Raw genomic sequence first — 26796 nt, 5'->3', positions numbered from 1 at the left:
ACAGAATCAGCACAGAGAGAAGAGAGAAATCCCTCTACCCAACTCCATATCTCGCAAATAACCAGTCACCAGAACAAGCCAACACAACGTACAAATCAACAGACAACCAAACTCATCCACTCAGAAAAACGGACAATGCTACAAACAACAAGAACGTAATCGACGCACTAATACCTTACATCACCAAAACAAGAGGACCTTCCACTCGACAGTCACAAAATTTAGAAGAGGAACCCGATGAAAACAAAAACCCAAGACTGAACCTAGAAGAACTTTGACGATACACACTCAACGGCACTAACGCCTCAACAAGAGATCCACCTAGAAGGAAATATCAACACCAGTCAGAAGACAAGGCCGACATTAAACACAAGCCAAGCTACACCAAACTACACCTTTAAAATCCACTGCAACATTATAAACACAAGATCCATGTAAAAACACTCAGATCTTTGACCTTCTCTGCGACAACGGCATCGACATCCTACTCTTCACAGAAACATGGCTACTGCAAAACTATGGTCATACACCTATCAGCGAATCCAAAAACAAACATCACATTCATTCTGGCTTACAGACCACCGACATACGATGCAACCTTCGTCAACAACTTCATAGAAGCCATCAGCAACATAACCATTGAGCACAAACATCTAATAATCCTTGGTGAAATCAACATTTGGTTCGAAGAAAAGCACGTCAACTCTCAAAACTCACTAATTGGGTAGCTAACAACCATGAAATTAGAACAGTTGGTCAAAGGGGCAACACACTCGGCAGGACACATCCTTGACACAATCTTCGCCAAGGAATAAGTTATCACCACAGCACCACTGATACAAATACTGTGGAGCAACTATCTCATCATCCCATACGTGATCACACTACCAAATCAAGTGCGCACCAGCCCACCAAGCTCACAACCATTGCAAAAAGAAACTGGAAAACCGTCAAAGCAAGCAACCTAATGAACACCTGGAGATGACCCAACTTTGAACTACAGAACTGAAGCGGTCAGACCTATACAGAAAAGTGGAGCTACTCCCCAAATTGATTGCTGGGACAATTGAAAACATTGCCCCGGAAAAACCATTTACCCCCTCAAAAAAAATAGCAATGGCTATATGGTTCCCCCCACTACTAAGCACCATGAAAAAGAACAAGAAGCTGGAATTAGAATGGTGGAAATAATACAACCAAGACAAGAAAACACTGTTCCAGAAACAAATCCGCACATACAAGAAGGAAATTCAAAAGGCAAAGAGAAGGCATTATGAGAAAATCACCAATGCCACCAGCACACAAAAAGAAATGTTCAACATTCTGAAAGAAATGAGAAACCCATCTGGTTGCGACAACACTCCAACCCCCTCAGAGAAACTCTGCAACGACTTGGCAGACCATTTCAAGAACAAAATCAACGACATCCGACACAACATACAAAAAAAGACCAACCAACCATAACACTCAACCAACCCTACCTAATGAAGAGAGACAGCACAAAACGTTCCTGAAATATAAGCAAAGGCATTTGCCAAGCTGGTAAAACAGCAAGAAAGCGGGATCCCATGGATCCCTGTCCCTCCGGCATCTACAAATCAATCCTTGCACAAGGAACGCCATCAGAATACTACAGAAACCTCCTGAATCTTTTACTCACAACAGGAACTCGACCACAATCCTTCAAATCAGCATATATCAAATTGCTTTCTAAAAAAAAAAGCAAGCAGCAACGTGGAAGACCTCTCGAACTACAGACCAATTTCAAACATTCCCTACTCAGCAAAACTCTTAGAAACATATGTATACAAATGAACCCAAGAGCATTTAGAAAAACATCACTTGCTAGACCAAGCACAAGTTGGATTCAGACCTGCAAGAGGAACAGAATCGGCACCACTATCCATCTGGGACGACCTAAAAACAAATTCAGACTCAAAGACAACCTCAGCTCTAATTCTGCTCGACCTATGCGCTGCCTTCGGCACAGTTTATAAAAAACAACTGCAGAACCCCGCGAGTGAGCGGAAACTAGTATACTTCTTGTCAACATGGCACCCAATAATGTTGGTTCTGTCCCTTCAGGTCAGTTCAATTAAAGAAATATACGAAACCCTTGGAAAAAGGAAAAAAAAAAAAACACACGTAGGGCAAACGTGCAGCCGCAACAGGATTTAGCGAAAAACGGAACTACACGACTTGGATATAAAACTATCAGGTCAGTAAATAACGCAGCGAATCCTGCATTTTGAAAAACAATTACGGTGATAATGTTTTGCCAAAACCGATACATGAAATTTACTTTAGGTCCAAAGTCTGAAGTACTCCGACGAAAAGACCAAAATGAAGAAAACTATAGATGCCTTGAAGCCTAAATAATATAGAAGAAATTTACTTCATGACGACACACAGAAAATAATAAGTGACTTTACTGTGTGTTCGCAACAAAAATCAAAAACTTGAGTCCGACCACAAAAGCATATAAAGGTCAGTGCCAAGTGGGAATGTGGAGAATAGAGTATCCATCTCGCATGAACTTTTACCAGAAGAGTTTTTTAAACTGTGTCAAAGCACTAACACAAATTCCATATTTCCATTCTTTACAGCATTGGAAAATAGAGTGAACATCTGGGATTTTTCGAATTTATGTCAATTAAAATCAGCATCCTGTCCTGAAGAGGGCCACAACTAGAACAGCAGAACATCAGAACATCAGGAATGGTGTTGATGCAAATTGTGTGCCGAAACATATGTAGACATCCCGACACAAACAAATGTGTTTTTCTTGCAGCGTTAAAACTCTCCTGCTGTGAATTTAATGTCTTGGTCTCCCCAAACAGAACAAGAAATCCAATAATTGATTTGTAAAAGTGTTACATTGGAACTGTCACTTTACTAACCCTAGACACCACAAATAGAATATGTGTGTGTTTTTGCGGACTTTTTAATTTCATGTGTTCTAATTTGTTCCTAAGTTTGGAGGTGTCTTGTGGAAAGCACCGACCATTCTCAAAAGTGTATAACTTAACCTATTAAAATGTTGTGTTTTTTATTCTGATTGCTCTCTGGACAATGATATGTCTTTATGCGACTTCTAGATAGGTAAGAAATATATCTAGCAAAAAATCCCCTTGTCCCTGATCGCTTTGCAAGGCTGACAAAAAGAGGGGTAATTGAGCTTCTGTTACTTTTTTCTTCGGCACAGTAAGCCATGACACCCTAACGAAAAGAGTGGAAGATATAGGTATAACGGACATGACACTACTCTGAATTAAATCATTCCTAGCAGACAGAACAGAAACCGTATGGATAAAACCCTTCAAATCTACTCCACAAGTTAACAACTGGAGTACCACAGGGAGCCTCACTATCACCATTATACTTAAACATGTACCAGAGTCCAGTAATCAGAATCTTCAAAAAATACAAAATTACATGCTACAACCAGGCAGACACTCAAATCATCTACAAAATCGAAGACACTCTAGCTGATCACTCAACCCTAATTGAATGTCTTAATGAAGTCTTTAACCGGATGAACGCCAACAACCTGAAAATCAACTCGAGAAAACAGAAATCATGATTATATCCAAAAACCAAGAGAACACCTCCATTCCGTGGCCGACAGAAATGGGAACCGTGCCCACACCATCTAAGGTAGTAAAACAAATCTGTGAGTCCTGATGGTCAACACCCTAACCTTAGAAACAATCGCAATAATCAAGAAATGATTCTTCCTTCTTCACAAAACAAGAAGAATCTTACCTTTCCTCTCCTTCACCCACAAAACACTCACAATCGTCGCCCTCATCATGTCAAGAATTGACTACTCCAATAGCCTCTACCTCGGGATGCCAGAATACCTCCTGAAGAAACTACAACTCATCCAAAATGCAGCCACCAGACTCCTCAAACTATCCAGAAGAGACCACATCACTCCAGCACTAAAAATACTACATTGGCTCCCAGTCAAACATCGCATCACCTTCAAAACAATGTGCATAACACACATGGCAATCAGCGAACAGGGAGCTGAATTCCTATAAAAGAAAATAATCTACAAGCCAACAAGCCTCCTCAGATCAAGCCATGAAATCCGCCTGAACCAAAACCATATGTCAAGAAAAAACTAAGGGGCTCTTCTTCCTCCCAAATGGCTGCAAAAACCTGGAACAACATCCCGAAAGAAATGAGAATTACCAAAGACCACCAACAATTCAGAAAACTACTAAAAACCTGGCTGTTCAACACCACAGAATCAAATTGAAACAATCAAACAGGAAACACAACAAAACAGGTTGACAGAATTTAGGATGGCACAAACACCACCCAGAACCGACTAAGGGAAACTCCTACAATAACAACAGAGACAACGCTAGGTGCAATAGGACACAAGCGACAACCCCATGTGGACAGAAATTAGCATCCCTGCCCAACTCCATCCAATAACCTCACCCACTCCATGAACGCTACCAAGTGCCATACTTGGATGGAATTGTGAATGTTAGCAGTTGCCACATTTGTACGGAGCTGTGGACGTTGGCATGCGCCGGGCCGGGATGGAGTTGTGAGTGTTGGCATGTGCCACGCTTGGATGGGATTGTGAACAGTAACCTGCGTGAACGACTGGATGGGATTGTGAATGTTCAACATTGCCACATCTGGATAGAGTAGCCGTTGTTGACCAATGCTGCGTCTGGACTGCATTGGGAATGCTAGCAAGGCAAGATTTGGATGGAATCGCGAACACTAGCTTGCCTCACATATAGACAGATTTCAAAGGTGGGCAGGGGCCAAATTTGGACACAATGGTGAATATTGATGGGCGTCATATATGGAAGGGATTGTGTATGGATCTAGATAAAAATGCAAATATTTTTAAACTCCTCACCCAGAAAGAACGTGGACATTTAGAATATCACTTCTAGACAGTGATACCAATAACAACACACTAACAATCTTCACCCCCTGCAGCATCTCTCAAACTCTAACCAACCACAACTGCTATCAATCGGAAAACACCCTAAGCCCAGCAAACTGTGTTAACCAGGCGGAGGCTGCCAACGGCACATCACTGCTCTCTTGTACATGTTTCTGCTTACTCCTACTAACTCACCCCCCCTCCCTTTTCAGAGCCCCCAGAATGTCAGTGGACCACTCTGGTGGTGATAGTGCACGGAACAAATATCCTTTAACACTGATCGACAAACTGCAACAACCAGCCTACCACTGGGGTAAAGAAGTAGGGGCACAGGCTAGCTTGCGTCCTTGGGGAAGCTTGCCCGAGTACCCCATATGCCTGCAACCTCCACCAGTATGCCTCCTTGAGCTGGTGCAAAGCAGCTGGCAATATGAGGACCACTAGTCTTTGGAGGTTCTGGAGAATCAACCCTTATCAGAATTAAAGAACTGCCTTCGCTTTTGCAGGGTGCCAAAGGAGCATGCATTATCCATGTCGGCCTTGATAGAGTGTCTCGTCTAACTTCTCTCTCCAAAGCCGTCCAATTCCATCAAATGTCATGTCTTCGACTTTGGACTGCACTTCCGGATGAAAATGGGTGGCTTTCAACCCTCCCTGGCATCTCAGTTCTGCTCCATTACCCATTTGGCGGAAGCCTGGGTATGCTATGTCCAGAGCGACAGTAATGGCGTGATCTGAAGCAGCCTCCCCTTTGTGTAACTGTGCCAGAGCCTCATCCTGCTTGTCATCAGGGATACATTCTAAGATGGGACCCATTTTGTACTACAACATAATCATACTGGGAGAAGATGGCCAATGAATTAGCCACTTTAATGGTAGTGGCGGCAGTGGTAATAACCTGCTTGCCAAATGCTTTCAATTGCTTACCCTACTTGCCTGGGGGTACCATACATGGGGAAGAAGGGTTGGCTGATCTCTGCCACGCAGCTGCTGACACTACAGAGTCACGGCATGGTTGAGCGTGAAGACATTTAGGAGCCATATCCGGTACTTTGTATTTGTTCTCCAGGTGATCCTTTTTTGGAGGAGCCAAGAAGGGATTTTCGATCACCAATAAACCATTTCCCAGATGCCATCCAGCATAGGAATTGCAACAACTGACTTCCTGGAGGCTTCATGACTTTGAAAAAGGAAAACTTTCTTCCTCTGCTCTTATGGAACCAGATTGAAGAGCTTAACTGCACAGGTTAAGAGTGCATAGAACAAGCCCATCTCGTCTGGAGGTGAATCTTTGGAAGGCAGATTCCAAGCTCCCCATCAGCGGGCACTGGGATGTCAATCAGTAGTAGTAGTAGTATGCGTGTCTGGGGACATGTCCGTGTCAGGACCAGTATCAGTGTCTGTGAGGGTAGCCACCGGGACAGAGAACTGAGGCATCGGCTGTGGACGGGGCGCAACCAAATCCTCTTGTGAAGGCAAAGCAGGACGACTCCTACTAGAGGCACCCAGAGGGGCTAGATGAGGTAGACGAAGCTGTAGTGCCCTGACTAACATTTGTAATGTGGGACATATGGAGGAAAGGGGACAAAGGACTAAGAGTACGCTAGTCACTACAGTGAGTAACTTATAATTACTTTTACGTCCCGTCCCCTTTCCTCCATACTGCACGGGCCATTACAACCGAGTTTAGCACTGAGTCTGATCTAGAGCCAGCGTCCAAACAGTAGTGCTTGCAGTAAGCCAAAAGGGTGGCTCCGGTGGCCACTCTGCTTATGACTTGCCAGGGGACATGCCACTGGAATGCGAAGGTCGTTGCCTTAGCTCTGACCACGTGTGCGTGCATGTTGGCCGGAAGTGGCTTATGCTGTCCCTCGTATGCTTCCTGGATGGCCGAGACCATCCAACGGGCTATAGATACCCCGGTCTTGCTCCACCGAAGGTGACAGAGCGCCCGACTTGCTGAAGCCCTTGGTCTTGTCCAAGTAGAATTTTAGGGCCGCCCAGACATTCAGGCAGTGCAGAACTCTCAGCCTCGTCTTCGGGTTGCGCAAAAAACGTAGGCAGCACTCTCTCTTCGTTTAGATGGAAAGCAGAAGGCACCTTAGGTAGGAATGCAGGGTGTGTCCACACGACTACCTTAGCCTTGTGAAAAAGTAGTATAAGGCGGCTCTGAGGCTACAAGCGCCTGGATTTCGCTGACTCTGTGAGCCGAGGTGAGGCCAACTAGCAGGGCCGTCTTAATGCCGACAAGCCTGATGTCCGCAGACGCCATCGGCTAAAATGGCTTGTGCGCCTGGGAACCCAAGACAAAGTTTCGGTCCCATACAGGATGTGGCCTCTTGATGAGCTGGTAAGAGTCTGGCAAGTCCCATCAAATGCTTCTTGACTATCGGGTTGGAAGAGAACACCTCTTCCTCTGAGTTTCGGTAGGCCCCAATGGCTGCCAAATAAGTGTGCCAAGTGTCTACCTGCACGCCCGAGTGGGCAAGGTGCGCCGAGAAGGAGAGCATGTCGTCGAACGTACATGCAAGGGGGTTGATATCCCTGGAGTCTGCCCAGTGACAGAACCTGGTCCACTTGCTCTTATACTGGGTCCTGGTAACCTTGCTCCTTGCGCCCTGTATGATCTCTAGATTAGCCTGGTAAAGGCTGAGGTGCCCTAGCGTGACCTGCTCAGGAACCACACTGAGGGCTAGTTTCTGTGGCGCGGGGTGGATGACACTGCCCCCCCGCTGCGCCAGAAGATGTGCTGGGCCCGTGGGAAGGTGAATGGGTGGTCTCTCCAAGGAGGCTCAGCTGCTCTGAGAACCATGGCCGGGCTGGAACCATGGAGCCATCAGAATGACGCCGAGGTGGCGAGACTCCTTGATCTTGCAAATCACTCTATGGATCAGCGGTGTGGGCGGGAAGGCATATGCCGTCATGCCGTTCCACTGAATCTGAAATGTGTCGCACAGGGAGCCGGGGCCCTGACCCTGCAGGACGAAAACTGTTGGCATTTCTTGTTGTCCCAGGAGGCAAAGTGGTCCACCCGGAGGTGTCCCCATCTGCTGAAGATCTCCTGTAGCACAAGGTCATTCAGTTGCCACTCGCAATTGTCCGCTCCCAGTCTGCTGAGCATGTCCGCCTCCAGGATGGACTCCCCCGGAAGGTGGACGGCCCGAGGTAGAGGTTGTTCTCCACTGCCCATTCCCACACACTGACTGCCAATCTGCACAATGGAGGGGATCTGGTACCGCCCTGCTTGTTGACATAAGACATGCTGGTCGAGTTGTCTGGAAAAGAACGACCTTGCCCCCTTAACCGGAATAAAGGCTCTGAGCGCTAGCTAGATGGCCTTCAGTTCCAGCCAATTGATGTGGTACTCCTGCTCCTGCCGGGTCCAGGTGCCATGGATGCAGTAGTTGTCCAGGATGGCCCCTCATCCCTCGAGAGAGGAGTCCATAGTGATGGTGACCTGTGGGGTAGGTTGCCTAAAGGGCTTGCCCATCCACAGGTTGCCGTCCCTGGACCACCATGTGAAGAGAAGGAACAAGTTACTTACCTGTAACTGTTGTTCTCCAGCATGGGTCTGGCATGGATTCACATGCTCATGAATATTCCCCGTCGTCAGGCTGGGAATCCTCGGTAAAGAAAAAACCAGTATCAGTTTCGTTTCTGATCTGTCTTTCGTAGTAATAAACAATCACTGGTCTCTGCGTCATACTGACCACAGCCAATGACTGCCCTCTACCTAAGCACCTCCTCCGGCAGCCATCTTCAGATTTGGAAGCACGTGAAGTGGCAGTATGACCAAGTGAAGAGCCGCAGAGGGGTAGGCGGGAGGGTTCGCATGTGAATCCATGCCAGACCCATGCTGGAGAACAACAGTTACAGGTAAGTAACTTGTTCCTTCTCCAGCATGGGGTCTGGCATGGATTCACATGCTCATGAATAAAGAATACATAGCAGTACACACATGCACAACCACGGGAGGTGGCAAAGGCTCAACATTAAGCATCACATTAACTCAACATTAAGCATCTTACCTCCTCACCAGGCTCACCTCAGGCGAACAGGTTGCGCAGCACTGCTTGGCCGACCCTGGACTCCTCCCTGGAATCCCGGTCGACGCAGTAGAATTTCGTGAAGGTGTGCGTCGACCTCCACGTAGCAGCCCTGCATATGTCCAGCAGGGGCACACCAGATAGGAACGCCGTGGTAGCTGCGATCGCTCTGGTGGAATGGGCTCTCGGACGGCCAGGCAGCGGTCGGTTTGCCAACCGGTGACAGTACATGATACAGCCGGAGAGCCATCTGGAGATGGAAGCCTTCGAGAGAGCCTTCCCCTGATTGACAGGTCCAAAGTTCACAAAGAGTTGTGACGTCTTCCGAAAACCCTTCGTGCGGTCCACGTAGAACTTCAGCGCTCTAGCTACATCCAGCGAGTGCAAAGTCCTCTCAGCCGGCGACGAAGGCGACGGGAAGAACACAGGTAATACCAAGGGTTCGTTGAGATGGAAGTCCGACGGTACCTTGGGCATGAAGGAGGGGTGCGTCCTGAGCACCACCCTCGTGTCGTGGAAAGTCAAGTACGGGGCCTTGCAGGAAAGGGCCTGGATCTCTCCCACTCGTCGTGCGGAGGTGATGGCCACGAGAAAAGCTGTTTTCCACGATAGAAACTTCAACGGGGCCGAGTGCAGAGGCTCGAACGGAGGTCCCATGAGCTTGGTCAGCACCACGTTGAGCTCCCACGCCGGGGCCGGAGCCTTCACCGGCGGGAACGATCTGAACAGTCCCTTCATGAACTCTTTCACCAGACGATGAGACCACAAGGACGTCCGGCCCGTGGTTCTGGTGTATCGGGAGATCGCAGCAAGATGAATCTTGATGGACGCGTGTGCCAGACCAGCTTTGGCCAGCGTCAGCAGGTACGGCAGTACTTGGGGAGCCGTAATCCGTAGAGGGTTAATCTTCTGTGCGTGGCACCAGACAGAGAACCTCTTCCATTTGTGTCCGTAGCATTTAAGAGTCGAGGACGCCCTGGCCTTTGCAAGAACCTCTCTGCAATCGGCCGGTATGTCGTATCCTCCAAACTCTAGCGCTGCAGGAGCCAGGCCTGCAAGTTCAGCGACTTCGGGTCGTGGTGGAGGATGGCGCCTCCTTCCCTGGAGAGTAGATCCGCGTCCGCCGGCAGCTTGATCGGCGGGGACGCTGACAAGTCCAGAAGGTCCGGGAACCATATCTGCCTCGGCCACGCATGTGCGACGAGGATCATCCTGCACCGTGACCTCTTGAGCTGGTTGACGAGCCGGATTAGCAGAGGCAAGGGAGGGAACGCGTAGAGGAACAGGCCCTCCCAGGGGAACGAGAAAGCATCGCCCATGCTCCTCGTCTGGGGAAACCTGCTGGCGAACCTCCGCCACTTGGTGTTCGTCGCCGTCGCGAACAGGTCGATCTGGGGTGTGCCCCACCGTCGGAAGAGGCGATCCACCAGATCCTGCCGTAGTTCCCACTCGTGGCACGAGCGCAGCTCCCTGCTGAGTGAGTCGGCGATGGTGTTTTTTATCCCTGCCAGATGAAACGGCACCAGAAGAATCCCTTGGGCGACGGCCCAATGCCACAGGTCCTGCGCCTCCTTGGACAGCGCTGGGGACCTGGTTCCGCCCTGTTTCCTGATGTAAAACATGGTGGTGGTGTTGTCGGTGAAGATCCTCACCACCTTGCCCTTGAGGGACGGAAGGAAGGACCTGAGGGCCCAAAACACTGCACGGAGCTCCAGGACGTTGATATGCAGGGACTTCTCCGTCGGGAGCCAGAGTCCCCTTGCGTGCAGATTTTCGGTGTGCGCTCCCCACCCTTCTAGGGAGGCATCCGTGGTCACAGTCACCTGGTGGGCTGGGGTCTGGAAGTCCATGCCCGCCGTCAGATGCGCGCGGGTGCCCCACCACCGTATCGCTCGTCGGAAACTCTCGTCGAGCTTGATCCTTTCCTCGAAGCTGCCCGTCGTCTGGATCCAGCGCGCATCCAGGAATTCTTGCAACGGGCGCATCCGGAGCCTGCACATGGGAATGAGGTAGATGCAGGAAGACATCATCCCGAGGAGGGACTTGATGGACCTCACTTTGGCCGCGTCGGCCACCAACATCCGTTGCACCTTGCCCAAGATGGTCCTGGTCCTCTCCTCCGACGGGGAGGCCAGAAGGGACACTGTGTCGAGCCTCGCTCCCAGAAACAGTGCGACTTGCGCGGGCACCAGGTGGGATTTGGCGTAGTTCACGGAGAATCCCAGGTCCGTGAGGAGTTGGACGGTCCTTGCCGTGTGGACCACGGCGAGCTCCCTCGTCTTGGCGCGGATGAGCCAGTCGTCCAGGTAGGGGTAGACGTGAATCCCCTCGCGGCGCAGCTGCGCCGCCACCGGTGCGAGGCACTTGGTGAAAACCCTGGGTGCCGACCGTAGTCCGAAGGGAAGGGCTTTGAACTGGTAATGACGCCCTTGGACCACGAATCTGAGGAATTTTCGGTGCCCCTTTAGGATGGGAATGTGGAAGTAGGCATCCTCCAAATCCAACGACGATAGGAAGTCTCCTTCCTCCAGCTGACCCAGGACGTGCTGGAGGGTGGCCATCCGGAACTTCTGCGCCTTGATGAACTTGTTCAGACGTCGCAGGTCCAGGATGGGGCGCCATCCTCCCGCCTTCTTCTTCACGAGGAAGTATCGCGAGTAGACTCCGGAGCCCCGAAGCCTCTTTGGGACGAGTTCGATGGCGCCCTTTCTGAGCATCGCCTTTACCTCCAGGAGAAGTTGAGGGACGTGAAGTTCTTTCCTGGCCACGGGGGGGACGCGCGGGCACCTTCTTTGAAATTCGAGCGCGTGGCCCCGGGCCAGGGCGTCCAGCACCCAACGGTCGGTGGAGATGGACTCCCACACGCTGACGAAGCCCGCCAGCCGGCCTCCCACCGGGGTGCTTCGGTGGGGGCCCGACCCCACGGCCGGTTCAATCCTGCTTGGACGCGGCCTTGCCGCCTTGACCTCCTTGGCAACGACGGCGGGGTCCGCTAGACTTGCCTCGTCCTCTGTAGGCCTCTTGCGACGACGAGCGGGCCGCTTGACGGTAGGAAGCGAAACCGCCGCCGGAACCTTTGGAGGCGCCCTTGCCTCCGCCGCTCCGAAAGGGCGTCCGTCGTTGCTGCAGGACTCCAAGGGCCCGGGCCGTCTCAGTATCCGCCTTGATGGCCTGAAGGGAATCGTCCACTGTCTTCCCAAACAGGTTGTTCCCGTCGAAGGGCATGTCCAGGACTCTGGTCTGGACGTCCTGCCGAAAGTCCGTAGCCTTGAGCCATCCACGACGTCGAAGGCAAACGCCGTTGCCCAGCTGGCGGAACCCAGTGTCGGCGATGTCCGTCGCCACGGTGATGGCGTGGTCCGAAGCCACCTCACCTTCCTGCAGGATCTCAAGGGCCTCCGCCCTCTTGTCGTCCGGCAGAAAATCCAGCAGGGGAGCTATCTTGTACCAGAGCTCCCTGTCGTAGCGGGCCACGATAGCCAAGGCGTTGGCCGCTTTAGTCGTCGTCGCTGCCGACGAGATGACTCTACGTCCCATAGCATCCAATTTCTTTCCCTCGCCGTCCGGCGGGGAAGTCGACGTGGAGGCCGCACCCCCCCCCCGCTTTCTTCCTGGCTGCCGCGGAGACGACGGAGTCCGGGGTAGGCTGCGCCCGGAGGCATAGGGGGGCCGTGTCCGGGACCCGGTACTTTTTCTCGTACCGGTCTCTTCTCGCTGGCGTCGTGGAAGGGTTCTTGAGGAGGGAAAGGCCCTCATCCCAAATGTCGTCCAACAGAGGCACTGCGAGGACCGTCTTCCTCTTGGCCTCGCGCCGCTGATAAAGGAAGCCTTCCTTTTTCTTCTCCTCAGGGCAGAGTTGGAAAAGCTCGGAAGCCCTGGAGATCATGGAGTGGAAAGATCCGATCTCGTCGGGCGGAGAAGCCCTGGTGGGAGGCGACGACGGAAAATCCTCGTCGTATGCCTCGTCGTCCGTACCCGTCGCTGCCGTGTCAGTCCCCGTATCATCCCCTCGGGTGGACGGGGAGGAGGGCTGGACGGGGCGCGACGGTTGAAAAGGAGGTGGTGGATGGATCCTTCTTTTCTTGGTAGGGGGAACACCAGAAGGTCCCGGTTCTGGATCCCCCGACGGGAGAGGTTCCTCCGTCGGTAACGGTAGCCTCGTCCTTATCTCGGAGCATAAGGACTGTATGGCCAACAAAATGGCCGCCGAGTTGTCTTGCGGCGCTGGCAGAGGGGAATCCGACGGGCGAGCAGGGGCCCCGTCGGTATCCTCGACGATGTCGTCGTCGTCACCTGCGTCGGGGTCCATTCCGACGGGCTGGCCGCCTTCCACGCCTAGGCCGTGGCTTAAGACCTCGATCAGTTCCTCTTCTGAGGTTGAGGCCGAATCTACGACGACGCCCTGCCCCCCCTTCTTCTTCCCCACGGAGGGTTTCACGGGGGTCCTATCGATGGGCACAAAGGAAGACTCCCTCCGAGGAGGCAGGGAGATTCTGGGCCCTGAGGTCGCCACCACTGGTGCAGCCACCATAGGCTGAGCCAGGGCCGCCGCGACCGTTTCGATAGAGGGCTTGGTCGGATGGATCAAGGCCTTCACCACCTTAGGTGCGCTCACCGCCTTATCCTTGAGGGAGGGGGCACTGCCACGCTCCTCCTCTGCCTTAGAGCTCGACCGGGGCCTCTCCAGGAGCTTCGCCGGGTGCTCGGCCTTCCTCTTACCCGACCCAGAGCGTTGGCTCGTGGTTGATGGTGCCGGGGAGGGTGCGCCCTGCCTGGCGCCCGTAGAGCCCGACCGTTCGGCGCTCCCGGTGCCAGCGGACTCGCGGTGCTTGGCCTTATGTTGGGCCCCCGTCGCCGGGGCGCCCTCAAAGGTCTTAGAAGACCGCTCGGATTTCTTCTTCTTCTCGCCAGACGGGCTCTTACCCTCCAGCCAGTTGGCGAGACGTTGATGGCGGTCCTTCATGGTCCGTTCCGACATGTTGCCGCAAAACGCACAGTCCTTCTCCACGTGCGTCTTGTCCTCATGAAGGCAGTAAAGGCAGAAAGAGTGTTCGTCCTCCTTGAAGACGTTCTGCAGCTGGCATCCAGGGCAGACCCTGAACAGCTTTCCGGGCGTCGAGCTTCCCTTCTCCTGGGCCATCTCCGAGATCGGGCCTGAGAAGCTTCTGGAGTCCTCCGAAGTGTAGCTCGACGAAATCTTCACCCTTGAGGGGCACAGATGAATCCGACACGGGTCCCCGTAGATCGGATGTAGGATCGGTGGAGCTTGAGGCTCTTTTGACCGAAAGAATCGAAGTTTTTTTGTGAAAAAAGCGCGAAAAATAGCACTAACGCTCGAGAGCAATAGCACGAGGATCCCAACACATGAACGTGCGGTAAAAATCTGAAGATGGCTGCCGGAGGAGGTGCTTAGGTAGAGGGCAGTCATTGGCTGTGGTCAGTATGACGCAGAGACCAGTGATTGGTTATTACTACGAAAGACAGATCAGAAACGAAACTGATACTGGTTTTTTCTTTACCGAGGATTCCCAGCCTGACGACGGGGAATATTCATGAGCATGTGAATCCATGCCAGACCCCATGCTGGAGAAGGAGGAAGGTTGATCATCTCCGCCTGAGAGCCCCACTCCTGGTTCCATGATGCTGCGCAGTGCAGCTGAATGTAACACTTGTGTATGACCGCGATATAAATAAAATATATCATATCCTCCTCATCCTGAGTCGCGTGTGGGGACCGGCCAATAGGACTGCTGCCATGAGACCCAGTAGGTGTTGGTACCACCAGGCCAATGGCACCTCTCTGCTGAGGAAGTGCGCAGTGGCCCTCCTGTAGGCCGTGATCTTGAGAGCTGATCCCCCTCCATATGCCTGTACTTGGCGTCCAGGCGTCGATTGACCGGCTGGACCGAGTGGGGCTTAAGCCAGCACGTTTTGGCCAAGGCGACCATGTCCTCCTGCATCAGGATCCATGTTCTAGCTGCAGGATGTAGCATGAGGACTTTGGCGAGGACTCCCTCTGCTAGTTGCTCAACCTCGGGTTGAGGAAGGTCCAAGTAATCTGCCAGCCCTGCAAGACGCTTGTGGAAGGCCTTGGCTGACGACAGTGTGTCAGGGTCCTCTTCCTCGTCTGTGTCCACCTGGGGGTCCGGTTGGTCCGGCACCAGTGGAGGGGTGCTGGGAGCCCGGAGCCCGGAGCGGGCAGCTGTGGCTGTAATGGGGCCCGCAGGACCTGTACTGGGGCCTGCAGCACCAGAGCCATTGGTGGGAGCACGTCCATGATGGCATCCCTGAGGATGACCCCCATCCGAGGAGATTTCATGAGCCAGAGGAACCTTTAAAAAAACCTGTCCTTGCATGTCTGAGGGGTGGAAGGCGATATTGACGGGAGAGCGGGCAGCTGCTGGAGCCGTTGCATGCCCTGCCCTGCCCATACGGATACAGCAGGAACCTGCCTTGTGTAAATGAAGGATAGGCTGCAGTCCACCTGGTTGACACCAGTCCCACCTTGACACTCGTTCCTCCACCAGCTCCCTTCCTTGGTGCGGTATCGGACGGGTGTCCATAATGTCTGGCACTGGGGCCATCTTGTCGAGCTGCTTTCCACGTGCCTGTGTCGTGCTGCTTGGCTCACTGGGACCAGCCTCGTCCTGGACTATTAGTGTGCATCATGAGGCCAATCCTGCTCTTCAAGCAGAGACCTGGTAGGCGTTTCGCCCTCGGCGGATCTTCCGGTAGTATTGCGTATAGGCGCCACCTCAGACATGTTGCCGGTACTAGGGTGTGGCACCTCTAGTGAAGACCTAGTAAAGAACCTTTCGGTTCCCCAGCACTGTCACCGGGAGGATCAACTGACCGCTCGGCCTGTCGGCCGGTAGCTCGATTAGCCTCAGTACTCATGCTGGTATGATAACCTGAGAGGTTCCTCCTGCACGGGCGAGTCCTTGGAAAGGAGTTACCCTGGCGGGGTGCGCTGGAAAAGAGTGGCCCTACCTTGAGCCTGGATTGATGTTTGACGAAGTCCTTCAGGTCACCTGAAAACGATCTCTGGAAGTGCTCCCTCCTGTCACACGCAGTACAAGCTTGCCAGCCGTGGTCGGGGCCAAGGCAACAGAGGCAGAGGGCGTGAGGGTCGAAAGTCGGAAAGAGTCTGTCGCAGGATTGTACCTGAAGTAAAATGAGAGAAAAAGACAGAGAGAGTATCTGTGCGTGGAATTACATGGGCGAAGCCAAACCCTGGAGCGCTGGTAAATTCGGCACGTTCCTGTCGACGCGGAAAAGGGGACTAAGGTGTGCTGCCGGTGGGCAGAGTCAGGGCAGCACATGCTCCCAGGGCTGCACCCCTGCGCGCCTCTAAATTTAAAGGGGGAAGAAGGTTTTTTCTGGTGAAAAAGGTTCCATCTCCCGTCCCTAGGAAGGGACGCCCATGCAGTATGGCGGAAAGGGGACAGGACGTAAGAGTAAGTCCAGGTCTGCCAAGATTACTTTTGCAGTTACAAGCTAAAGACAGCTATTCTTGCCCTCCAACCTCCACTATCCCTACTGGAATGTCTTACCCTAGCATGCGCTGGTGCACTGATTACCGGGGTTAGGGGATAGAAAAAGAGACTAGCCCCCAAGCTTTTGTTCCACAGATATGAGGGATGCCGAATTAGTGATTAGACACAGTGGTGACATTTTTGGGTTTTAAATTCCAGTGAACAGAGAAAAAAGAAAATTGGTTTGACTCCCTTCTGTGCTCATATTCCAGTATGGCCAATGAATTAGTTCCAGAAACTGGCTTCTTAAAAGCTTAAGGCTAGTTTCTTTTTTATACCCTCCCCCTAGATAAGCAGTGCATGCTAGGGTAAGACATTCTAGGAGGGATAGTTAGTGGAGGTTGGAGGGCAAGAATAGCCAAGTCTTCAGCTTGTAATTGCAAAAGTAAGCCTAACAGACCTGAACTTTATTTTATATTCAGAAAATAAAGCCTCCAGAGGATCTTCTTCTGAAATGTTGCCCTGTTACAACATTTAGGCAGGTAGTGTCACTACAGCCAGCACAGCAGGCACCAGCGTAAAGAGTGGCTTGGCCTTAGTGTGCTTAGTGTGCCGTGGCAGAAAGGAGAGTGTTGGAGGCCTCTCCCAGTCCACACTGGCACCTTTAGGAAATGAAGCAAGCACTGGGGCCTGTGGAGTACCAAACAGTGCCATCAACTGTGTTGAAGCTGGGCTGGGAGGCAAAGCAATCCTAGAGGCAGCTGTGGTAGTTGTCGAAGCAGTCAACTAAACTAAGTGATCGTCGACGGTCGAGCCGTTCATGAAGGGTTGGTTGTTTTTGGTTTGCAGACCGTCGACAGAGTCGATGACTCTGTCCTCGTTGACAAGGTTGTTTTTGTCAATTTGTGCCTTTGGCTAACCAATGGAGGTTGTGGGTAGTCGACTGAGCCTTTTTAGACAGGCGTTTTTAAGATTGAGATGACAGTGCTTTAGTCATGGACGTGGTTAGCGGTGTTGCCGACGGGGGAGCAGTTGAAGCGTGCTACTTGTGTCCCCTTTTAGGTTTCTTCCCCAGGGAAGTTTCCTCATGCGACCTCTACCTCTTGCCAATACTGGAAGAGGCATGACTATGAACTGAGGACATCACACCCTCCTCTTGCCAAGTCAGCAATTTTTGATGACGATCCTTTTGAATTTTCTATGAAAAGTGCTGGCAAATGGAACAGTTATCCATATTGTGGTCCAGGAGCAGGCAATAGAAGGCATTTGTCATGCTGGTCGTCCACAAAAATGTTCTGGAGGTGACACTGTGAAGGCCTTGAAGAGGCTTTTCTTTCTGACGTCCGCTACCAGAGTGTTGAAGGACTCAAACTCGAGTAGAAGGCCTCACAAGGCAAGAAGATCTGTTGATTGTCCGGATCTTCACAGGATACTGCTCCCTGTACATGTAGTCACCCAAGTTGATGAAGAAACGATGGAAAAATTAATCTCAAAACTACGACAAAAGTGAATATTTCGCAGAGCAAAACAACAAGGACTCCCAACATGTAAACGTGCAGTAAAATCTGAAGATGGCCACCAGGGATAGAGCCGAGCAGGACGGATATCATTCGCTGGGGCAGTATGACCCCCCTAAGTGACAGCAATAGGCTATAAAAGTGCCAAGCAGTTTTTAAGTTTAGAATAAAACTGCTTTAATATTACCAAGAATTCCCAGCCTGACACAGGGAATATTCATGAAAGATCCAATGCTGGAAAAAAGCATGTATGAGCCATGCTAGCAATCAAAAACTTTAAAAGAAAGACTTCATATTTGAAACCGCTTTTCTTTATCTGCCTGAATATGCAGGTTGCCACACCCAGCTGAGGAACAGTGGGATGATCCTGAAATGTAGAGTTTGACCTTAAAGTGCATCTACAATATTACTAAAATCTGTTCCCGCCAACTGAAACTTTGAAGAATCTGTTGCAAACAATAGACCAGCCTGTCGTTTTCTTAAAGAAACTGGAAAGTGGAGGCAGAGTGAAAAAAACATACAATGACTGTACAGAAGATAAAATGTAAAAATGGCAACATAATGAAAGCTTTGATTGCTGAAGAAGTGGCCATGTCTAATTAGTAATTTTCAGTAATTACAGTAATTACAGTAACTAATGCCAAAAGTACCCAATATTTCAAATGACTTTCCTATGCAACCAAAGATGGCAGAATAATGCAGAGCATGTGCATTTATGACAACCATATTGCATAACCTTTAATTGCCCCAATGCTTTAATGACCATCTTATTTTATTTACATTTATTGTGGTTTGTACACATAAACCTTCCACAATTAAAACAATCCCGTTAATATACAAAATGTTAAAAAGCCAGTTCATCATTACAATCAACAGTCTAAAAACAATAACACAAATCCCTCTTTTAAAATGAATCATATAGTAAAACCTACGTATCCGCCTAATAACATAGCAACATATCATTATGCCTTACAATTAAAAGGATCAACCCTTCCTCAAATTAAGCTTTAATGCACCAGGTTAATCCAATCTCTTTAAGGAACCCCAGTAACTTGATTATCAGCTAGACCGAGTTTCCCTCAAAGCAAGATTGCCAATTAACTGGGTTCCCAACAATTCATTCTTATATGCAAGTTCCCCCCACCCCCAATAACGAGAGTGTATAGGTGTCAGAGCTGGGCACACAGTGACTATGTGCTTGAGAGTTTCCTTTATCTCAGTATTGTTACAGTACTGATATGTAGGCTGGGGATTATCCTTACTATTCCTTGAACTAACGATTTATTTAGTATATAGCAAATTTATTTGTAGCCTCATAAATTCCATTCTGAGATTATGATTTGGGAATTTTTCTAGATACTTGGGAAATTTCCCAATGTTGTATGCCTGAGGCTTAAATCCCCGATCATTTTGCAGTTCCTCAGTTCTACCAAATTCCACAACCTACGTTTTACAATATCTGGGTTCACTTCTAATTGATCAGAAGCACAATTCACTTCTTCAAGGAGCAATTCCCACTTAATGGGACCAAAACTCCAGATAATTACACTTGTTAATAGGGTGTTCAAATCACAATATAAGGACTTCCTAGGAGGATAACTAATTTTCCCAAACAAAAGGCCATTCCAGCTCGCTCTACCCTTCCAGGAGATCAAACCTCAATCAAAATGTAGAAATACTATAGGTATCTATATTCAGCTTTGTCACCATTCCATACATAAGGCTTGGTATGACCAGAAGAAGGAATTCAATTACCTGAGACTGAACAACACACGTTTACATCATGAACCGAAATAAATTAATCGAAAGATAAAGGCATGATGTACAAAGAGAAATTCTCACTTTAGCTTGTAAACAGAAACAGGTCCTCAAACTTACTTCAAGCTGTAGCTCTGTGTACTTTCTCCTCAGTTCAGTAACATCTTCTCCAGCTTGAATCTTCTTATACAAATCTAGCTCTGTATCTAGTAATTCTTTCTGCGTCTGAAAAATAATCAGAATTTGATTGATGTGCCAAGTATTACTAAATGCAGTCTTTGCATACAACAATGAAATGAACAAAAAATTACTAATAATGCTCTTCATCAGTACACACAAAAACACAGCCCATAAAGAACCATAAACCTATTTATGAAAAGACAATATCCTAAGCTTTGATTGTTTTAGATTATTGGTGACTAATATCCCAACTACTCCAACTTTTCAGTGCTGGACACACATCAGAGAAACAGCACCAAAATAATTCTGAAAAATGATCCATCGCCCATGGTAATAGTAGGTATTTGGAGCAACAGAAAAATGAGAACGACAAAATATTTGTCGTTCATATGTATTCTTTCTGATAGAAACAGTCCTCCTTACATAGAATCCTCTTTACAAAGAAACCAGGTTCAGACTGGATCTGTAAGTACTTAAATAGTAGACACAAGGTGCCCAAGGGAATCCACCCTTCTTCCATAGCTGTAACAAGGTCTCTAAAGGTGACATCCCAGGACTGTATATGGATTTGCCAATGCCCCTAACTGACACCTCCCCATATTCCCCATTTACTGAAAAGGACAATAAAACAGCCACTACTTTTGAAGCAAAAAAAAAGATAGCAAGCAATCACAGTATGAATGGTGTATTTAAGGGAAGAATTGAGGGTTAATTATGAACTAATAAAAGGCAAACAGATATCCATCAGAAAATCAAACAATTAAGTTAGTACAGGTTAAGGATGAGGGTGGCAAATGATTAGTGTCTTCTACAGGGACGTCATTTCACCAAAATGCTAGGGGTACTGGAATTGACATCACATGACCCTTGACCTCTGATGATTTAACATGATGAGATGTCATTTGACCCCGCCCAAGTGACATCCCGGGAAGGGATGGCACATGACCTTTCTCCCCTTGACAAAACAGGAAGGGGCATCACGTAGCATTGTTCCTCAGTGCACTAAGAAAAATATGGTTACAATATCACTCTAATATGATATACATTTCATACAAGAATGGATCACCATATGAAGTGTTAATATCAGTGTGTATTGGCCCATTCCCAAATTACTGTGACTATAAGCAGACATCCAACACAACAACCTGGACTATTGCACATCACTCGGGTTAAACTATAAACAGACAGCGCATATCAAAGAGGCCTACACTCCACAGCGCAAACATCTAGTGCCTACCAAGTGATGGCCACATACTGGAAACACCAACCTATCAACACAATTCCAACCAGAAGACAATCAGAGGCTGTACCACTTCATGCTTTCACACTTATGGGCGCTCCTTAAACAGCTTTAAATGTCAGCCATCCACTCCCGCCCTCCAACACCTTCATGTTTACATAGTGCCACACGTCTGCAGCATTTTCCAACACCACCAATCTCAAGCAAACTAGCAACTTAAGTCTCCTGTACCCTCCTTCAACACCCCAACAGTCTCTCAGTTAACCCCTCAAACATCTTAAATCTGCATTCAATGCATTTCAACTCTCTTACAACACATTACGTCTCAAACACTCTCACCCAACATCTGTAAGTCACTAGTAAAACATCTCAAGTCTCCAGTATCAACCTCCATAACATTGAGCCTCAAGCACAAACCCCAAACCCTTCCTAAATCCCAACACTGCAAGTCTATGTTACCTGCTGCTAACATCTTGCATCTCTTACACCCGCTTCAACGTCTAGAGCCTCTAGTATCTCAAGTTTCCAGCACTCTCCCACAACACATTGAATCTTAAGGGCTTTCCCCAATATCTCTCTCAACTACCCTCCTCCAACAGCTTGAGCCTCAAGCACATCCATAAAACTGTGTCAAGACTCCAGTACTGCCAACACTTTTTGTATCAAATACAATCTCCAACATCTTAAGTCTCCAGGCACCATCCTGCAACATCTCACATCCCCACCGGCCCTTAAATGCCTTAAATATCAGACACACTTGTTAAATGTCTTAAGTCCCCTGCACGCTTCTACAATACCTGAAGTCTGCAGTACCGTTCCACCAACATCTTCAACTTTCCAGACCAATGTCAATTCACCCTCTTAAAGGAATGGTTCGGCCTATGGGTCGGCCATGTGCTTTTAACCATAATTCGATCGATCGTACAAACATTTCCTACGCACCTTACCCGAGTTTTCGTCTCATGAACACAAGCAAAACCAGGCAGCAGGGCGTGGCCATCTTGTGATAATCTTATCACTTTCCGCATCGCCCTGGGTGACCTGCGTTTGCAGCACTAAATCATATCCCCCGCCCCTGAGCCGGACATCACAAGACGCGTACCGCCCATTTCACAATGCCAAAGCACGTCTCGTGTCAACATTCTCTGCGATTCAGCTAATGACGTATCACCATGGAAATGGCAGGAAGCCTCTTTCCTCGATAAGTATAAACAGAGCGTTTCACAACCCACAACAGTAGATTTTCTTTTCCATTCCTATCGCTGTATTTCTTGGAGTATTCTGTGACTCGTTTCGGTGCTCTGGTCAGCTACCTTCGTTGCTTGTAGCCCGTGTGAACAGATACCAGTACGACCGCTATAAATTATTTTCGTTTCTTTACCACACAATGGCAACAATAATGCGCTACCTGTACGAGCCCGAGTATTCCGAGGAGGAATTACTGGTGAGGACAAGCTCTGTAAACGATGGGAAATTGGACAACAGTTGGGCGGACATTTCAACAGATGAAGAGCCTGGGCTTAGTCGCATGGACAGTGTTTCCACCTGGTGTACCTGCAATCGGTGCGCGCTAATGCCAACCAAGGTGGAGAACTGCTGCTGTCGAGAAAACTCTGGATGCTTGTCCTACATATCGCAAGGCGATCCACAGCCGCAATGCGTTACCGAGCTGCCAGACTTCACAGCAGTCAGTCTCACACGGTCCGTGTTGAGGATTTTGATGGTGCTTATGCACGAACTTCGCGCAACAGTTCGCCCTCGTAATCCAAGTAACGAGTAAGTATAGTCTGGTTGTGATGTCAGTTAGGCCAGTACTATTTCACGGTTGTCCCCTATATTCTCATAACTTCAAGATATCATTGTCATATCCGTTTAGTCTTGCAATTCTCTAGTAATAGTCACATGAAAGTCGTTCAATATTGTGCAGTGTCTAGTTAGCATTTGTCCTGGCAAAAATGCCATTGCATACAAGAATTGTCATTGACAACTAAGGTTTAATACACTTATCTTGGTCATTTAAAAATAGATTGTATCTTTTTCTTTCATAGGTGGTACCGGCTGGTGGCCTGTCGTTCATACACATGGTGGCTTCATGGGAGGCTTGGACACCGCGTTCGACGAGTAATACCCGCCTGTGTCGTTGGCGCTATTATACAAACTTTCCCCAGTGACAGCGGTCAGTACAGGGGATTTTCCCTCGCTGAGCTGCAACCAGACCTTTACAATGTCTAGTATTTTTGTGCCATCAAAATAAGAAACCAAATAAAACACAACATATTTTTTATCAATGGTTGTTCGTTGTTGTTTTGTTTAGATATTTTTATTGATTTTCAACATGAAAGGCATTACAAACAATTATACCAACAATTAATTTCATTATGTTCAAATCAGAATCCTCTTGCCCCCAACAGTTCCTCAGTGTTTCACATATTTGGCGTTAAATAACAGTTAAGCACAAATTATATAGTACTTTATATATGTCTTCAGTTGATTAATCGGGGGTAATGAGAGAGAAGGGGAGAGAAAAAAAAGGGGGGGGCTTTACAAAGTTAAATTCATTGGGTCAGTTACATCTCCTTTAACCGATCATGAACATGAATACATTAAATCAATATTACATATCAAGAGTTCATAGACATGACTTCCATTGATGCGCATCCTCTATCAAAAGTGCATAAGTGCGGGGCTAACAAATCAACAATCGATTTAGGAAATCATGAAGTGCTTCAGAAGTTGTGGTTGGAAGAACATATGTTCTTTATCAGAAACAAAGTCCAGAAAAGGGCGCCAGGTTTTCCGGAATTTCAAGAGTTTTCCCCCCACCATGGCCGTAAGCTTTTCCAAGCCTAACAATTCCCACGTTTTTGTCCACCAGTAGGCTATCTGCGGGCCCTCTATCGTTTTCCAGAATCGGGCTCTGGTGATGCGGGCCGCCACTAGTACATGTGAGACCAAGATTGCTTTATGCACTGACATGGGGAAGGAACCATCTTCTGGGACATCCGCCAGCAGGAGTGCCCTTGGGTCCATGGGAAGCAGGGAGCCCGCGATTTCCTTAATTCTAGAACGTGCCTCCAGGCAATATGACTGGATAATCGGGCAGTGCCACCACATATGAGCCATATCCCCTCGCTCACTGCACCCGTGCCAACATGTGTCCGGGTAGTACCACCTGAAACAGATTTTGATAGCATTTTCTTTCACGAGAGCACAACGAGAACTGGTCCGAGTTCGATGCCAGATCCGCTGCCAAGATTCATCTGGAATTTCCAGGCCCAATTCTCTTTCCCAAGCTTTCATATATGGAAGATTCTCATCTATTGAGGATTTCTCTAACAGTCTATAACACAGCGAAATCTTGTGGGATTGCTGACCTCAAAGAATTTTGAGTTCAATCCCCCAGAAGGACCCTTCCAGCTGCCCTACGGATGCCTCTATTAGTAAGCCATCTAGCTGTATGTATCGGAAGCGTTCCGTCTCTGGGAGGTCAAACCTTTCCTTACATTCCTGGAAGGTCAAGGGTTCTTGGTTAACATATAAATCTCTCAGGCGCAAGGGTTTATCTCGGCACCAAGTTCGGAACATTGTGGGAGTGAGGCCTGGGGGTGAAAGCCAGGTTCTGAGCGACAGGGGACAATGGTCCCAGTGGGATGCCCCTCTGCGAACGTACTTTATCCCAACTCTGTAGAGTGGACAAGGTGGTTGGCAATATCCTACCCCTATAATTACGCGCCTCTTTCTGGGGAAATGGGAAGTGAGCCAGAGGAAGTGAGGCAGCTGCCTGCTCGATCTTTAACCATTTAGGGGGATCCGGTGAATCGCCCCAAGAAAGCATTATAGCTACTTGCACAGCCCTATAACAGCGTGGTATCGAGGGAAGGCCCAACCCCCTCGTCCCACTCCCCCCAAACATCCTTCCCCTTGTTAGGAGTTCACTAGAAATACGGGGTTTCCTCTTCCAGATGAACCAGTATCTCTCTTTTTGGAGGTTTAGGAGTTCAAATTCAGGGATGGTAATTGGCAAAGAATAGAATACATATAATAACTTCGGGAGGAGTGTCATCTTGACCGCGTTAATACGGCCTAACCATGAAATTTCCTAGGAGTCCCACCGCTGTAGCCATTCCCTTAACTCTTTAAACAGAGGGGGAATGTTCGCCCTGTAAAGACCTGCGTATGTTGAAGTCAGTTGTATACCAAAATACAAAATCACTGTTGGAGACCAGGGAAAGCGCATTATTGTTCATATTTCATCCAGTCTACCGGGGTCCTCAGACAGGGGCATTCCCACTGATTTAGCTGGGTTCACTTTGAAGCCAGATATCGCAGAAAACTTGTTTAGGAGGTCTAAAAGGAGAGGAAGTGTGCTGGGGCATCCCTCAGGAAACAAAGCAAATCGTCCGCATATAGCGCGATTTTGTGGGGTTCTCCCTCCACCTCAAAACCCAGGATATCCGGGTGCAGTCTAACGTGCTGAGCAAAAGGCGCCATTGCCAGGGCAAAAATTAACGGGGACAAAGGACAGCCCTGTCTAGTACCTTTGGCTAACCTAATTAGCAGAGCCCAATTTTTATTGACCTTGACCTTGGTCGAGGGAATTTGAAAATTTGAGAATATTAATCTAGAAAACTCCGGGCCAAATCCAAACCCCTTTAGCACTATTTCCATGTACGACATACTATCAAATGCCCTGTGGGCATGCAGGGGCAGTAGGGACAAACTACCTAGGATCTTGGGAGCGAGGGCAATTAGATTAATAGCACGGCACACATTATCATAGGTGGAACGATTGTGTATAAATCCTGTCTGATCATTATTTATCAGAGACGGAAGAATAGAGATAAGCGGCACGCTATTATTTTCCCCAACAACTTCGCGTCTGTATTTAGTAATGCAATTGGCCTGTAAGAGGCACAATCTGTAGGATCCTTCCCAGGTTTCAGCACCAATGTCGTAGCTGATTCCGCCATGGATGCTGTGACCACTCCCGCCTTCCATATAGAGTTAAATAGTTTTGTTAAATGGGGGGGTCAATTCCTCCCGGAAAGTCTTATAGAGCTTGTTAGTAAAGCCATCTTGCCCCGGGGGCTTACCCAGCGGGAGGGAGCCGATTGCCGTGTCTGTCTCCTCCGTAGTTATTGGAGCCTCCAGACGTTCACGAAATTCAGGGGATATCTGTGGGACATCAGCCCTCTGGATAAAGTCTCTGGCCAACTGTGGATCCGATATATGAGGGGATGAGTGGTTTCGAAAGAACTCTTCCACAACCCGAAGCTTCCCAGATCGGTGAAAATGTGCCTCCCATCTGCTTCTTTTAGAGAAGCAATGTGGTTGAGCTTTGCCTGCAGCCTGAGATTAGCCGCTAACAGACGATTCACCTTGTTCCCCTTAGAGTAATAGTATTGTTTACTGCGCATTATGCCGAGGGCTGCTCGGCTCATATGGTGAGCCTCAAGCGCTTTGTGTCATGCGAACCTCCCTAAATGCGCGTCTAGAGGGTTTCTTCCTATGCGCCTCTTCTGCCTCGCAAAGCCTCAATTGCAATTGGGCCTCGGTCTGTCTGTAAACTTTACTCCGCTCAATTGTTTGAGTTACAACCTGATCCCTGATGACAGCCTTCGCTGCATCCCACACTACCGCATACTGCAGCACCCCAGTA

General features: G+C 48.9%; 1 protein-coding gene across 1 annotated transcript in view; it reads right to left on the bottom strand.

Annotated features, from left to right (window-relative positions):
* RBM26 (RNA binding motif protein 26) overlaps positions 1 to 26796 on the bottom strand; it is a 1704516-nt gene that overhangs the window by 380248 nt on the left and 1297472 nt on the right. The window contains exon 19 of the mRNA XM_069639899.1: positions 19838 to 19942. Coding sequence (XP_069496000.1) covers positions 19838 to 19942 — 105 coding nt within the window. The remainder of the gene's footprint in view (positions 1 to 19837; positions 19943 to 26796) is intronic.

Source organism: Ambystoma mexicanum, chromosome 7q, assembly GCF_040938575.1.
Source record: "Ambystoma mexicanum isolate Mex_15411 chromosome 7q, UKY_AmexF1_1, whole genome shotgun sequence".
NCBI lineage: Eukaryota > Metazoa > Chordata > Amphibia > Caudata > Ambystomatidae > Ambystoma > Ambystoma mexicanum.
The sequence above is the reverse complement of the archived record's forward strand: the minus strand, read 5'-3'. Positions and strand labels throughout refer to the sequence as shown.